This window comes from Musca autumnalis, unplaced genomic scaffold (genome assembly GCF_047663935.1).
Source record: "Musca autumnalis isolate F117 unplaced genomic scaffold, ASM4766393v1 scaffold_2, whole genome shotgun sequence".
NCBI lineage: Eukaryota > Metazoa > Arthropoda > Insecta > Diptera > Muscidae > Musca > Musca autumnalis.
In genome coordinates, this window is record NW_027411755.1 from 269462214 (window position 1) to 269478338 (window position 16125).

The window sequence follows — 16125 nt, forward strand, 5'->3', positions numbered from 1 at the left end:
CTTCGCAAAATCAATTCCATCTTATACTTCCAAAGATGATAATTATTCTCGTTAAGCTTCGTGAACGACGTCTTGACTAAATCCATGATGGCCCAAAACCTATTAGAGTACGCTAAAGAAGCACAATTTAGAAAACTATCTTCAACGAATTTATTTTATAGAATGAAAAAAATATGTTATACAAATTGAAAAGTACAGAAATAATATTTCAATGAAAACTTGATTGAAATAATTTTAAACAAAGTAAAGTATAATTCTAACAATATAGTTCATATAAATTAAGTGATCTGTAACAGTTTAAATGTAACTTTTAATTGTCATAAGGAATGTTGTCATAAAAGTACTGACAATCACTTGGAATTAAGCATTTTAAGTCTTGCAGGTGTTGAAATTTCTTTTATGAATCTTTTAGCCTGTGTGTGTACATCTGAGGAGGATCCACTACCTCAAAATTTCCGGAACTTCTCTATGGTAGAATCTAGCAGTCGTCTTTGATATCAGTTTTAAAAAAGATTATACTGCTAGGATCAAACGCCAATGCTCGCAGTGACTGTAGGATCTCCTGTCTTTCTGTATAAGTAAACCAATACAGAAAATTTGCGTTTTTCTCTGGGCCTATTTGATAACTACAATCAGTTGATCTCTATTAAACCATGGGCTGGTTGACAAGACCATCTTTTGCAAACTTACAGCCTAATCGTATCCGTCTTTAAAGAATACATCTTTTTACTAGAACACGTGAATTTTGAGCATTTACACGTTTTCGTATCAATGCCTCAAATTTTGAATATCTCCGTTCGTTCTTTCTCTTGGAAAAATGAACAATATCGAGACGAGCATTGCCTTCCTAATAACCACTTCCTTTTGTCCGGTTAACATACTGTTTTCCATATGTGCGTTTTAGATGTTTTTTTTTTTTTTTTAAATCAGGACATAGGTCTTCTGTCATCATCTTCGATTATTTCAATTATGGATTTTTTCCGTAAGACCAGTAAAAACCGTCTAAAGTCAAAGTTATTGCTTTAAAAATAAACTAAAAGAATGGTCTTTGTGATTTTTGAAAAAAGCTACCATTCTTGAGATATCGTCACCTAAGAGTCAAATTACACATATGGAGAAATAAGCCGAGGTATTTCCATGTGATAGGTATTTCCATAAGCTTTCATACGTTACCCATTTTGTAGTAATCGGTTCAATAGAACCCGGTTTTGAACTTGCACTTTTGGGTCAAATAACCGGTTAACCGAATCCGCCCCCTTGGAAATTATACATTAACTCAAGAAGCCCTCCCTCTGGCATTAGAATTGCTGCAAAATCTATGAATACATTGTTTGTACTGCTGTTTAGTTTTGAAATAATGTGGGTTACGCCTTTTGTGTTCTATGAAAATTACAGTATGCTGTTACGTCTATTGGCATTTCTTGAATAGGATCGTTATTTTTAAACGTAAAAGCTTTAAATTTTGCCAGAGCATGTATTTTAGCTTAATATATCAGATTCCATCAAAAAAACGAATTTCGATTTCCATGTCGGTTACGTCTTCCGGCATTTATGGTGACGATATGTTCTAAAAAGTTGTTTATTGAAAATTAGGTACATTTTCGTGGTTGACGGTATCATTAATTTTTGGGCGGTTGCGTATCTTTTGACCAGAGTCGGAGAAAAAGTAAAAAATTGGATATTTTCAAAAGATTTTTGCTATTTTTACAATTAAGAACTGTTCATATACATTTCGCATGTTCCAGAAAGTTGTTTACTGATGCCTTTGCTACACTATTGTGGTTGATTGTTTTCTTGAATTTTGAACGGTTTAATATCTATGAAGCAGAATCCTAGAAAAAAGGATAAAAATTGCAATTGTTTTGCTATTTTGACCATTAAGATCCGTTTCTACAGAGATCGTATATTCTAGAAAGATGTTTATTGAGACCTGAGGTACATTTTTGTAGTTGGTTGTTTGCTTCAAATTTGATCGGTTTGATAGCTGTATAACAAAACTTGAGAAAAATTTTAAAAGAAATTTGACCACGGTGATTTTTACCTTGCAGATGAAGTTTGGTGGGTTATATGTGTTCACAATTTTTGTTCTTTAAGACAAGAGCTACAACTTAGCCTCTGAGACAAATTAAAATTTCCTAACGGTTTGGAAGATATAGTCCTGACTAAATTACCCTTTTTACATCAAAGCCTCAAACCTTTGGAGACCTATAACCGCAAAAGTTGATGAGATAGGGAAAAACGGCGAGACACGTGTCTTCTCATTTTTGGTGTTCTTTCAAACTGCGGTGTCAGAATATGGTTAATAATTTTCGTGTTGCACAGTGTATTTGGCCATCAACTCCAACATAGTTGATAACAATTTAAACCTGTGTCGGTCTACTTGATACCGTTGAGCCATAAATCAAAGTTTCACTACAATGTTGTTCACTCACTTTAATTCATACGGAAGCTGGACTGGGCTAGTATGCTGATGATGAATATATGTATGATGCATGTGGTTTCTAAAATTATTAAATTTTTGAGGATTTACCTACTCCACTGTACATCCATGCCTAAAGCGCCCCATACACTATCAAATTTTGATGTCAACATTTGTAGTAGTATGTGTACATTTTTTAAAATCCCCCCATACCATTGTTATCGCAAACGATCCGTTTTCGAATGTTTTTCGATAGTTTTGCGGATATTTTGTTCGAAAACGACACACGAGAACGAATTGAAAACGATTCATTCGTCGCTCAGTTTGTGGCAGGAAAACCCTCGAATTCGAATATCGTTAATAATATTATTAGCGAATGAAAGATGATAGTTTTTACGATAGTGCCGAAAAAGCATTTTTGGCGGAGTTTCGATTTTATGACATGTTTTAACTTTATCTGACGTCTCTTGATTTTTCTGTTATGTACCTTTTCTTCTTTGTAATGTTTGCGATTCAATGCGTGTAACAGTTTATAAACATTGTTGACTTGTATTTGTAACCAAGCTATATGTTGTGTTTATCATCACTTCTTGTTAATATTATAAGTAGCATTTATATCGAAAATATTTGAAAAAAGCAAATGGGAATTTTTCACGAACTACATAAAATTATTTTTTAAAACGTAAAAAATTTCCGAAGTAAAAAATGTTTCTCGAAACAATTTTTCTTGTGAAGAAAAAACATTCGCAAAATGTTCGAAAATGATATCGTTTTTAAACTTTTGACGAACAAAAGAACAACGTGCTTGTGTACACCCGAAAAACATTTGCCAATCCTTCGACAGTGATATCGTTTTCGAAAGTTGTGCCGGACATTCGAATAATATCCGCACTTGGTATGTGGGATATGAGAATGTGTGTGTGTATTTTATGGATTGAGGAAAATGAAAATAGTTTTGATTTTCCAAATGAAACCCAATCAATCCGATGAATAGCGTTTATTTTCAAATTTGTCAAAAAGAAATTTTGAAAAAAGATACGTGATAATTTGTAATAATTATTACTAATGTTGCAGATTTTGACAGTTGTATAAAGGAAAAGTTGCTGAAAAAAATGTTTCAGCAACATTTAGTAAGTAAAAAGACACACATATTAGGTTTGTCTTCGTACTTACTAAATGTTGCTGAAACACATTTTTCAGCAACTTTTCCTTTATATAACTGTCAAAATCAGAAACATTAGTAATAATTATTACAAATTATCGAGTACGCAGACAGGCATATTGTGTTTGGAAAGAAATAAAAAAATTTAAGTTCATTCGGTTTGTAGGGGACAATTTGAAGATTTCGGTTGCAGATTGAAGGCTGATTGAATGCTTTGCTACACACTTATCAAGCACACACGCACAGAAGGAGCTCATCGGATGGACAGGCCAATTTGATAGTCTATGGCCCGCTTAACTTTCCGCTTAATAAATTCCTAATACTTTTTCCTAAAATGAACTTAAAATTATCTCAGTTCACCACTTTCCTTAACGGAAATTTCCACTATTAAGAAAATGTTCTATTATTTTTCCGGAATATCTAATTACTGTCGAATATAGTGCATTACTTACGGGGAAATGGGGAAGACGAAATAAGAAGGAAATGTATATAACATTGAAATTAAACACCTGCTTAAATAAGCTCTGTTCCTTTACGTGCAAGAATCTTCAAGTTTTACCACTTTTTACTCGAAAAGCGTTCCTTTACTTTGGATACCGTACAATTCATATGGGAGCAGTTTACAACTTTTACTACTTCTGCCGGTTTTACTATTTTCAAAAGTAAAGGAACAGACCAATAAATTAGACATTACTGTGTACACGACGAACCTAATAATCTTGCACCATAGGATTTTTCGATTATATGGAGTTTCCTATGCGACTTTTTTGTCATTACTATGAACAATTTTAGTTTTTGAACTGGAAAATGCGGACAAAGAAATTTTATAGACGTTGCTAATAGCAGTGTAGTTTAAAGGGCCTATGGATCATCACCTTTGACCACTAATATGATTGTATTTTCAGAGCCACCAAATTTGTTAGAACATTTAAATAGGCTAAACTAATAGTCTTAGGAAGAAAAAAATATACACAAATAGTAATTTGTTAAAACATTTATTAAATCATTACAAAAAAGCAAAAACAGACAAATTAATAAGTTAAACCTTAACAATTAATAACACAAAATTAAAAATATAACATAATCACAAAAATGTCCACATAACATACAGTCGCGGTACACTCAATTGAAAATCTATTTAAAATTAAAAGAACTTTCAAATTCTGAACCAAACAAAATCAGTTTTTTCGTGTGGAATTTTTGGGACATTTATTAAAGAGTCGACCAAACTTGTTCTTAACAATAAATATTTTAAGCAATAAAACTATGTGTTCTGTTGACTATATTGAATAGTTTTGGAGATGAATTATGATAATGCTGCCTTTTAAGTGGGTAAATAATGTCTATAGTGAATGGGACATACCTCGAATTTTACAACATACAATGAGGAACTTTTAGCACAGGTTACACATGTAACAGAGTTTTTTGTTTGTTACTTTGTAATAGGTGGAAGCGTATTTTCTATCGAGGTATACCAACATTCAAATGTAACAATTATTTCTTAGAACTTTAATAGCACAAATTAATTAAATTGGTTTTTGATATATACATCGCAAAGACATTTTTATTAATTTGTTTTCGATTGATGGAAAACAGAATAAAATCTATCCACATAAATATTTCATAACGTTTTGTTAAATATTTATATAAATAAATTGATAAACAAAGGATAGGAAAAGGAAGCATCATCAAAAACCTTGAGATTCGGTTTATTATTTTTTTTTTTGATATAAGACTAGGCGTTTGGTTTAGCTTGTTATGTTTGACTTAAACTAGAAAATAACGACAGTTAACTTAAATAGTATTTCGTTAAGAGTTTAAAATTACAACCAAATGTGCTTTGTTCTTTTTTCTCTTACATTTCATAGCTGAATTATAATCAGAGTACAAGATACTCCTTCATATACATACGGATGTATATTTGGTGTGTTGCGTTCAATATTGATTTATTGACAATTATGCCAATTTGTTTATTACTTATAATAATATACAGTGGATTCTAGTAATAATGGAAAATCAAACCTTTTTAAACTGCTGAGGGGAACATATTGCGTTAAGATAAATACAAATTTAATTTGGATTCGACAATCATAATGGTATTTGTATGTACGGCATGCAATTTTTTTTTAAAAAGTATTATAGTGTTAAAATTCATCTTTATACGTACCTATTCAAAGTTCAATATCAGGGATTGTCTTTTTTTAGATTCTCACAGATTAGGACTAAATCAGTGTAGGTATTAATACTACGCTATATATACATTTAATCTAAGTTCAAGATAGAGTCCACAAAATGAATGAGAAAACCATTCAAATAACAGGTTTTCAGTTAGTAATGATCTACAGCTACGTCTTGTCTACGATTTACATTAAATTAAAGTAACCAATAACTGATGAATGGATAATGAATAGGGGCAATAAATTAACTTAAATTTACAAAGATTCTCGCAGAGGATAATAAAACACTTTGCTCAGAATATAATATTTTCCGCTTTCTCTAGTGTTAAGTATAAAAGACAATCCCTTAAATATTCATTCCCATCAATACATTGAGCCACTGTATTTCACAATATGCCGCTCTACATTCTACATGCCATTCATATACTAATGTTTGAAGGGTTTCAACAACGGGGAATCTTAATTTAACAATTGTAACTAAATTTGCTGTATCTTTCTTTTGTTTGTTTACTCATGATATTAGGATTATAAGATTCCATCTATAAGTGTGTGTTTTTCTAATACCGTTCGTTTATCAATTAAATTCTCTAATTACTTCTACTTGAATGAAATAACTGTCAAATTGCATAACTGTTGGCCTGGTCCAGAACTGGAAGAATCTGCTAATTTTTACTATTTTTTCCGATAACATAAAGGGAAAAAATTTATCGCCGTAAAAAATAGTAGATTCTTGCAGGTTCTGGAACAGAGCATGTGTGTATGCCTACAACAAACAACTTGTCAACCTAACCAACTATGATTACTTAACGTCTATTAAAACTATGTTGCAGAGATTTTAACTTTGCTCTTTAAAATATTAATAAAATGTAGATATACAAAAATAAGTACAAAGTCGAGCACAATGATAACTTTCGAAGGACTACCTAACGTGGAGGATGGATATTTTTGTAAAATATCTTTTCGGAATCTCAGTGTGAAGATTTCAGTCTGAAATGAATATGATTTATCATAGGTTGTTAGTAAATAGCACTCAAAGAGGGTTGAGATTTCGTTCAACTATCATAATACGAATGTTAAGGGTTTAGGTGTAATAACAAGAGCAAGGTAAAATTCCGATGCAACTCTACACTTCACACATAGTCGCGGACCACGGATTCTTCATGTCATACGGAATATGAATGAATATGCATCAATAAATAGCAAATATCCGTACCAAAACTGCTGTGATTGGCCATTTATGTGGTAACACTAGCGGCGGCGCTATTGGAAATACTGGTATTTGAACGTGCAGGAGAAATTGCAGACAAGCGATTCGTTGATCCGACTTGTAGGTTCATCTCGTTGCACGTTGTTGTTCCACTAGACGAGGCGTTGGCATTTTGAAAGATTCGTAGGAAACCGTTATTTGCTACACAAGTTCGAGATTCAAATTCTTTTTCCATTAACTGCAAGGCCTGAAATTGAGAAGAAAAAAAATATGAAATTGAGGGCGACCACGTGAGCAATTTTAATTACCATGGTCTTGTGTTCCATAAAGCTATTGCGTACTGTGTCATGTTGCTTACGCAACTCCTCGGAACGTTGCTCATACACATTCATCAAACGCGAACGTTCTGCTACACCACGTTCTACCACAGAGCTGCGCACTTCCCTTTTCATGCTGCATATATTAAATTTCAACATTAGTTGTCAATATCATTTGAAGACGACCTATTTAACTTACCGCACAAATTCATCTTTATCTTTGTGAACTAATGCCAAGTTTTCCACCTCCTTCTTTCGGGCGACTTTCAGCTGATGCATTATTTCATTGTTAACCCTCTCTAATGAAGCCTTTAACTGTTTGTTCTGAGATTCTTGAGAATTTTGCAGCACCTTTTCGGCGGCAGTGTAAATAATTTCATGATATTTTCTTTGCAATTCTTGATACTGTTGGAAATTCTGGCGGCAAGCCAGGAGCAATCTTTCCTCAATGCTAGAATCCAAGGCTGTTACAGCCTCCCCACTAGTTTCGACCATTTCGCTTTTATCGCCCACATCCCTGACACAGGGTGGTACTTCTACTGAGGACTCACTGTTTGAAGAAGACAAACAAGATCTGAGTATGTGAAATAAGAGTGCACATTAGAATAGTCTAGGCGACAAAAGATTTGTACTTACAGATTTTTATTGCTAATACGTTTTACCAATTTGCTGGCGAACTTAGCTTTTTTGCTACTCTCCAACGGATTGGACTTGGAGCCACTGATTTTTACCTTTTCTTTATCGTGTTTCTTGCGTAGCGACTCCAGTTTCTTTTCTAGTTCTATACGTTTCTCCTTGACGCTCTTGTGATCCAAGATTTTTTCCAATGGTTCAGCTGTCAATGATTCAACATCGAACTGCGACGATTCTATCTGTTTTATAGAGGTGGAAGTCTGGGCCGTAGAATCCAATGAGTGCTGATGTTGTATACTTTGCACCGTGTTGTTTACTACTGCGTCGCCAGTATCGCGACTATTAGATGCTTCTGCGTTTGTTGCAGCTCCTGTTGAAAGACTAGATCTATGCTTTGGACTGATTGTGTTCGATTCTACGGGTCGCAATTCCTTCTTTTGGCCACCTATTTGAACAAAAACGACTTTGGTTGTTAAATTGGTACCATCAAAGCAATGTTGGGTGTAGTTTGTTTTGAGTTGTAAAGGGGGTAGTTTAATAAATTTCCAGTGTTGTTGTAATTGGAGGTTTCGCGTGTGGTGTGTGGTATGTTGGGAATAAGGTTGAAATTAAAAAAATTATATTAAAAACAGTATAGTTTTAAGTAAGAACTTAAATGTATATGAAATGGGACGACAGATTATTACGCAATGAGGCGCTAGAGTGGGCAAATTTGCAAATTTTGCATTTATGAAAAATTAGTCATTGTTTGTAAAGCAATTCTGGTTAATCCCTGGTTTGTTGTTTTTAAAAAGTAAGTTTTTAAAGAATGACATATCTTCCTTTGTTTTCTTATGGCCAGACTCTCTAAGACATTTCGAAAAAACAATCGTTTGTATTACTAACAAACTTCTGTTTTTTGAAAAATATTCATTTTTGTTTTCAATCCGACAAAAATTTCTACAACACACAAGAGTGTGGTCGTAGTAATTCGAACAATGTGAATGCGAGTCGTCTTAGAGTAAATGACCATTAGTTTTTTTTTTTTGTAATGAAACTAAAACTTTTTCACAATTTTAACCGGGCTCAAGACTAAACTGGTAAATTCATTTGAATGAAAATTCACAAGCGACAAATACATAATTTTCTAATCAAAACTAATGGACGGGTGGGTAGGAATTATTAATGGTAGACTATGGCAAATATTTACTTACACGAGTTAGTAACATCATCATCGCTTAGAATCGGTTCAGTGTCCTCCTGTAAAACTGCCAGCTGCTTATCACGTTTTTCCAATTCATTTTGGTATTTAATTGGATTCGCCAATGCTTCAGCAAATATGGCAATATCGTCGGGAACGTAGTCCTTTACAACAATACACAGAAACAATGATGTTAGGGGTAGTGGCTGGCCAACCTCGTTTCGCAAGCTAAGGTGTCTATAACCTGGCCGCAATCCAATGACAGGTAATACACGATGACCAATAAATTTCCCACCTTCTTCGTACGCTGCAATGCGTATACTAGCCAAAGCTGGAAGTACAACCTAGAATGTGTTTTTTAGTTAGCCGCTTGAAAAAAGACCACACTGTACGCGATATACATACTTTCTTAAAAACAAAAGGTTCTTCGTCGTATACAGGATTCAGACCGTTATCTCTTACTATTTTTGTACGAAACCTTTTTCGTACTGTGTCGGCAGGCAACCCGAACATATCCACTTCCACGTATGTACCGATTCTTTTATCGGATAGGAACTGACCAGACAGGACCGTTATAGACACAGAACCTGCTATAATACCATCCACCTGTGAGTAGAATAACGGGGTGATTATTTATATTTCAGACTGTAAGGATAGTATAACTACTCACGGTGCTTTCAGCAAATGGATCTAAACGTCTGTCAGTACGTCTCATAAATTCTGGCTTTAGCAAATACCCTGATCTACCATTGTACTCAAAAATACCTAAATTAAGCTGCATAGCCAAGTCCAGTGTTTGGAAATTTAGAGCCACCAACTGGCAACCAGCATTCCAAAATAGTTGCGGCATGAAGTTGGAACTGTCAAAACGTGTACCAGCCGGATACACTCGAGATAATTGATGCTTGTTATAGTTGACAAACTCTATAGGTCGTTCCTTTAGCAGTGTTGTGGCTTGTTTCTCATCAAAAGAAGACATTTCATAGCACCGATTTTTCTCTATATAAAATTAAAAATTATAGAGACAGTGTTGGTGAACATTCAAAAGCAAAAAGAAGGAAAAAACATATACGAACTTTCCGAGTTTTCAAAAGAACTGAAATGTATAGGCTGCACGTAGTTCACCAAGGCGGATATTTCAGCACCAGCTTCCGTTTCTTTTTGCGCCTTTTCCGGTGGAGGTTCATTGCCACTTGGCAATATTGGAGTAGTATTTGGAAGAGATTCATCGTCACTGGAGCTATCGGTGTCGGAGGAGCCAGTGCTATCTTTGGAACTTTGTCGTAGCTGCTAAAATTGTAATTGAAATATGTTCTTGAATTTGCCCAATTAAGGGTGTTAAAATATTTACATGTAGGGGAGGGGCGTGATTGCTTCCATTTCCGATATCACCATTCGGCCCACCAGTATTTCCATCGTCATGTTGCGATGCACTCGCCAATGAGGACGCACCGCCCCCAGACTTATGAGACGTATCGACTGTATAAATGAAGAATTAAACATTAATTATATTTGACATTTGAAGGGGTTACGTTTTCGTATGTTCTTCCGTTAACTAAGCAACACATTTTCCAAAGAAAATGCCTTGTAGAACTTACCAGAATTTGCCGACACTAATTGTTTATTATTAGCCGACGTATTCTTCTTGTGATGGTGGTGATGATGATGTTTCTTCTTATTTTTAATGATAATTTTACGCTTGAGCGATGATGGCGGTGGTAATTCGACATTAGGTTCAAGGGGGTGGGAATCTAAAGGTTTATCTAGCAACATTTCTCCAAATATTTCTCGACAATAATTAGCGATTTTAGCCTACATAAGCAGTAATAATAAAAAGAAAGAAAATATTATTTTTCTACAAACTCTGGAGAATCAAAGTGGAATTATGAAAGCTTTCTCGTCTTTGCCTTTTCAAAACAGATTTTGGAGTCTCGTATAAAATCGTTTTTTTTTTATAAAATATCAAAATAAAAGAATAATTTGGCAAAAGCATTGATCTATATAACTATGAAGCGAATAAATTAACATATCTATAGATGATGTTTACCTGTTGTCTTGGATTGCAGTGATTTTCAAAACTAAGTACCACAGGAAGCTCGGAAGTTTTAAATGCACTCTCTGCAATAGCTTCCAAAACATCTTTGGCGAAGATTTCAGGCACAAATGTGTAACCATGGACGATTACAGGCTCATCAGTTCGTCCGTTCCAAAAGTCAAGCTCTACACACCTACAAAAGGAATATGATTTTTTTAAAGAAAATTTCTACTAACCCGCTGCTGGTTATTTTATATTTATCCATTATAATTTCGATAATCCGGTTACTGTGTTTCGATGGTGTCCGAATTATCGAATTGTTCGTATTACCGGATAATACCAAAAATGGTATTATAATTACCTGCATCCAGCTAGAAGACATTGTCGATATATTTCCACAGATGATTTTCCCGTCAACTGGTGTCCTGTCAAATACGTATTGTGCGATGAATTTATAAAATAATGAGACAACGGTTGATTCATATCATCGCTTAGGTCCCATTTATTTGAAGCCATTATTGGATTGTCTTCTGACATTAGGTATCTGAAAATATTTCCATAAAAATTATAATTGCAAACAAGTAAAAAACATGACCAGTTGTATATGTCAATTCGGATAATATATTTTGATGGGATTTTACCTAAGATTAGTAAACATATATGATTGATTATATATTTTATCATTATATCATTATCGTTTAATATCATATATATTTTTATTTCATATATCAAAATGTAAATTTTTTGCAATAGTTAGAATGAATTTGGATTCAGCACTGTAAGTCATGTAGCTAATTAGTGCTTACATATTCTATTATAAATACACTATACTCCCCGATGCCCGACTGATGATATTCTTCGTTTATATGTATGCTTGATAAGTTTGTAAGAAATGGATGTGCAGTACAAGATGTACTGTTTTCATTTCGAACTGCTGTATATTAGCAGTATTGTAATGACCAGAGCATTTGTTCATTTCATAATAATGAACACTAACATGATATGCCCTCATTCTTTTGACAGCAGTTCAGAAATGTGAACATCCTTTATGTTTTAATGACACACGTTTCCGAAATGTGAACTGTTTACACCTCTGTGCTATTTCTAAAACCATAACATGAGAATTGAATGTCCTTTTTAAAATGAAAATAGAAAGGGTGTCCCTATGTCAATGTCAATATACATGTTAGCTTCCTTTTTAATGACAATAAAACTTACATAACAAAGCATTTAAATACGTAAAAAATAAAGAATTCTACAAATAAAAAGTGTTAATAAATGTTGCTGAAACACTTTTTTTATCAACTTATCAGTTATATAATAATAATTAGTCCACAAACATTCCAGGCAGGACAGGGGAGACTTCTCTCATATCAACGAGTGCACCCCGATTCATATTAGTTCATTGATATGGAAACTACAGCCGAGTCCGAACGGCGTGTCTAAGACACCACTTTCGTAGAGAAGTTTTACATGGCTGAAATACTCAGGAAATGTCGCCAACATTACTGAGGGGTTGTTGTATTTTTTGATTAAGCTTTAAGACCTCAGATATTTTAAGCAAATAAAACAAAGATTTTATTGCTTTTTTCTTCCCGACGTTTCGTCGCTTTTTTGGCGACTTCTTCTGGGGAATTCGTCTATTTAAATAAGATAAATTTATTTTTGTCAATCAAATCAATTCACAATAATAAACAGCCTTAAACTTACGATATAATTTTAGAGGTGTTTTACATTAAAAATAATAATAATAAAAACGCCTGAAATTGATATCTCCCACTGTTTATTTGATGGGTATTTTGCCACCGTTGAAAAGTGTTTGATGTTGTCTGGCCGGGCAATCGAACCCACGACCGTAACGTGCAAGGCGAGTGTGCATACCATTGCACCACGGTGGCACAATTGTCAAAATTTGAAACATTTGTAATAATTATTACAAATTATTGAGTACACGGACAGGCATATCATTGAAGAATTTGTTATTCAAGTTAATTTGACTTCACTTGGAAATTAAAATGTTAAAAAGTAAGTGAAAATAATTTCGAAAAGGTACAGAAAAATTTTATGTAATTTAATAAAGCCTATAATCATTAAACTTCGATAAAGTATGTGTTGTGTCGACCACAAATTTAGCACAACCTCTCCAGTTTAAAAGTTTCATATAAATATACTGTGAATCTATCCTTTCAAACATCAAAGCGACAAAGAAACTAAATCTTAACTGTTCATAACCTTAAAAAAGAAAACAAATACCGCAGAATGAACTAATTATTGTCTTGTATGGAACATTTAATGCTCATCCAGAGCTTTCATAAAATTATTCACATTGAATTTACCTTAAGAATCCATCTAAACTTAGTAATCCTTTTTGTGCATTGAATTTATTCGGTTCATATTGCGTTATCACTTCCTTCGCCCTTTCCGTGTCTGCATAAGGATACAGGATTTCATTGAGACGAGGATCACGTTGAGTATTATTTAAGAAATCCATAAATTGATTTGTTGTCATATATTTCCGTTTTGTGTTGCCAACACTGAAAATAAAATAGTGTCTCAAAAATATAATATTCGCAGTACACAATGTCACTTTTTTACTCACAAATTATCGAAAACCTTTTCCACCTCATTGCGTTGTGTGAGATTCTTATATAAGTTGTAAAACTCTTCAAAGGTAAATTTTGAAGCAGCAACCGTTTCAGCCTTTCCTGAAGGTAAACCGGTATTTTCCAAAGCCTTTTCCACTCGTTTACGATCATCCTTATTTTGGGCAAACATTTTCACAATACTATAAAAAGAAGAAAAAAAAAAAACAATTTAATTTATATGGAAACCGTATTTACTCTCCTGCAAACAAACATACTTCTTTACTGGAATGTTTCCACTTTTATCAATTTGCAAGCACAGCTTTGTGTGGGCTTTCTTTAAAAACATATTCACTGATCCATTCAAATGGGCCAAGCTGTAAGCCAAACGCATTAAACCATCGCACCAGTGCTGCAAGAATAAATAAATAATATTATCTACGAAATAAAAACAATGATAATGTGACGCGCTTATAGTCATATTGTCACAAAATTTTGAAATATTCCCAACCAAACAACATTCGGAAGATATCTTGTGATCGAATGAAAACAAATTCAGCCTATCCTTTTTAATATTTAGTGTTCGGAATATGCAATACAACTTTACAGGTAAAAATTAAATTTTCATTTCATGGCGTATAAATACATTTTTTGTTCTACAGAAGATCAATCGAACAAAAAATTTAAAAAAGACTGCCACCAAGAAATAATGAAACTTTACTATGATGTTAACGAATTGTTTTTCGTTTCGTTCGGCCAACTTATAATTTTAAACTCTTCTAATCTATTTCAGTTGTATAGTGAATAAAATAGGATATTCTCCAATTGTCGGAATATAGCCTTTAATATTAGTTAATTCGGCTATAAATACATATTTTTGCAACTCATACGACAATGTATTTTTAGCATTTGTTTATTCAACAATGAATTTTACAGTTGTGCTTTGCACTCAAGAAGGCTGTACTTGCAACAATTCTCACCTAATTAATATTTCATAATAAGAATTCAAGTATTTGTCTGACACATTGCATTATTGCTACGCGCAAAGCTTGAATGCAAAAATGCAGTATGTGTGCTCTTTCGAAAAGAAACATTTGTGCCAAATAAAAATGAAAGGCATTCCAATGGAACATAATCATGAACAAATGCAGATGTTTTTATTCATTAAAGTTTCATGAGAAAAACTTGAATGGAAAACGAACGGACTATAGAGGACAAATCTCTCTATACTTAAAAGGTAGTATTGATGATATTCGTGTTAAGTGGCATGACGCCATTGACAAATTGAGTTCCAAGTAGATTCTTTTATTTTCTGCTTAAAAAATACACATGGCAAAACATACGGCGACCGAAATGGACACTTCTAACTTTTAAACGGACACAATGTGCTACCAGCAATTTAGATACATACCTGGGCAATTTCCTTTTTGGTACAACAGAAGTTTATGAAGGAGATATTTACAAAATCTGAACCATGGCACACGGTCACGGTTTTTTCCTCCAGAGTGTCCTGTGAGCCGAGTGTTACAATTTGGGTCAACTTAGGGTCCTGTAAATATACAACAATTATTACATAAAGTAACTTTATCTCAAACCTATAGAAAAATAGCAATGGTTAAAATGGAATAAAATTAACGGTCCCAAAGAAATAAAAAAATGTTTTCTTATTTAAATACGTTTCTTGTTGTTAGCAATATACCTAATTCGTGCAGTATGATACCATAAAGACACTTCGGATAATTTTAATAAAATGGAGAGTTTTTAACAATTATTCTCCTAGAATAGTTTCGAACACGAATATTTCACTCGGAATTTTCCGCACGGAAAATAATTTTAAAAAGTGAAATTCTTTTAAAATCAATATTTTAAAACTACTAAAATCTAATTATGGAATATTCTCGAATGACAAAAATATTCCCTTTTTGGGCATAAATATGGAAATAAAAAATTTTGAAATTGGGGAAAGGGAACAAACTTCTCACGGGATTTTTATTCATGATTGCCCTGAAAGTATTAGTGAAAACCGAATGTAATAGCAAATTTAATAAACTATTCTATTATACTTTGCGTTGAAAGGAGTCATTTTTCTATTAATTTTATTAGATATAGAATAAAAACGTCCACAATAATTTGTAGAACAGACTAACCATTGAAAACTGCTATTCTTAAGGTAGTTAATGATTTTATTTCTACCTCCGTCTCTAGTAAATAAAAAATAATATGAAGTTTTTGAAGAAAACGTGTGAGCCGATCCGTGTTAGTAATGCATTTGCATGACAAAAATTAAGGGCGGCTTTGCCGTAATTTTTCAGAAGAATCCTCTACCTATCCTCCCAGTCCTTGGTTTTGGCTGGTTTATGTGTTTCACGAAATCAATTATTCCTATATTATGGAGACTTTTGCACATGTTTAG

At 33.3% G+C, this 16125-nt stretch overlaps 1 protein-coding gene across 11 annotated transcripts in view; it reads right to left on the reverse strand.

Annotated features, from left to right (window-relative positions):
• Window positions 1-4560: 4560 nt before the first annotated feature.
• Plc21C (Phospholipase C at 21C) overlaps window positions 4561-16125 on the reverse strand; it is a 78027-nt gene continuing 66462 nt past the window's right edge. For 2 of the 11 annotated variants that reach the window (XM_073964975.1, XM_073964976.1), the window contains exons 4-19: window positions 15124-15261; window positions 13991-14124; window positions 13730-13915; window positions 13467-13664; window positions 11492-11674; window positions 11143-11323; window positions 10694-10907; window positions 10447-10574; window positions 10172-10382; window positions 9766-10094; window positions 9501-9701; window positions 9109-9439; window positions 7919-8378; window positions 7482-7832; window positions 7274-7418; window positions 4561-7212 (exon numbers count right to left, since the gene is read on the reverse strand). In XM_073964975.1, coding sequence (XP_073821076.1) covers window positions 6994-7212; window positions 7274-7418; window positions 7482-7832; window positions 7919-8378; window positions 9109-9439; window positions 9501-9701; window positions 9766-10094; window positions 10172-10382; window positions 10447-10574; window positions 10694-10907; window positions 11143-11323; window positions 11492-11674; window positions 13467-13664; window positions 13730-13915; window positions 13991-14124; window positions 15124-15261 — 3609 coding nt within the window. In that variant the 3' untranslated portion in view covers window positions 4561-6993. Of the gene's footprint in view, window positions 7213-7273; window positions 7419-7481; window positions 7857-7918; window positions 8379-9108; window positions 9440-9500; window positions 9702-9765; window positions 10095-10171; window positions 10386-10446; window positions 10575-10693; window positions 10908-11142; window positions 11324-11491; window positions 11675-13466; window positions 13665-13729; window positions 13916-13990; window positions 14125-15123; window positions 15262-16125 lie in introns of all 11 variants that reach the window. The other 9 variants (XM_073964978.1, XM_073964979.1, XM_073964973.1 and 6 more) reach the window with 7 other exon arrangements.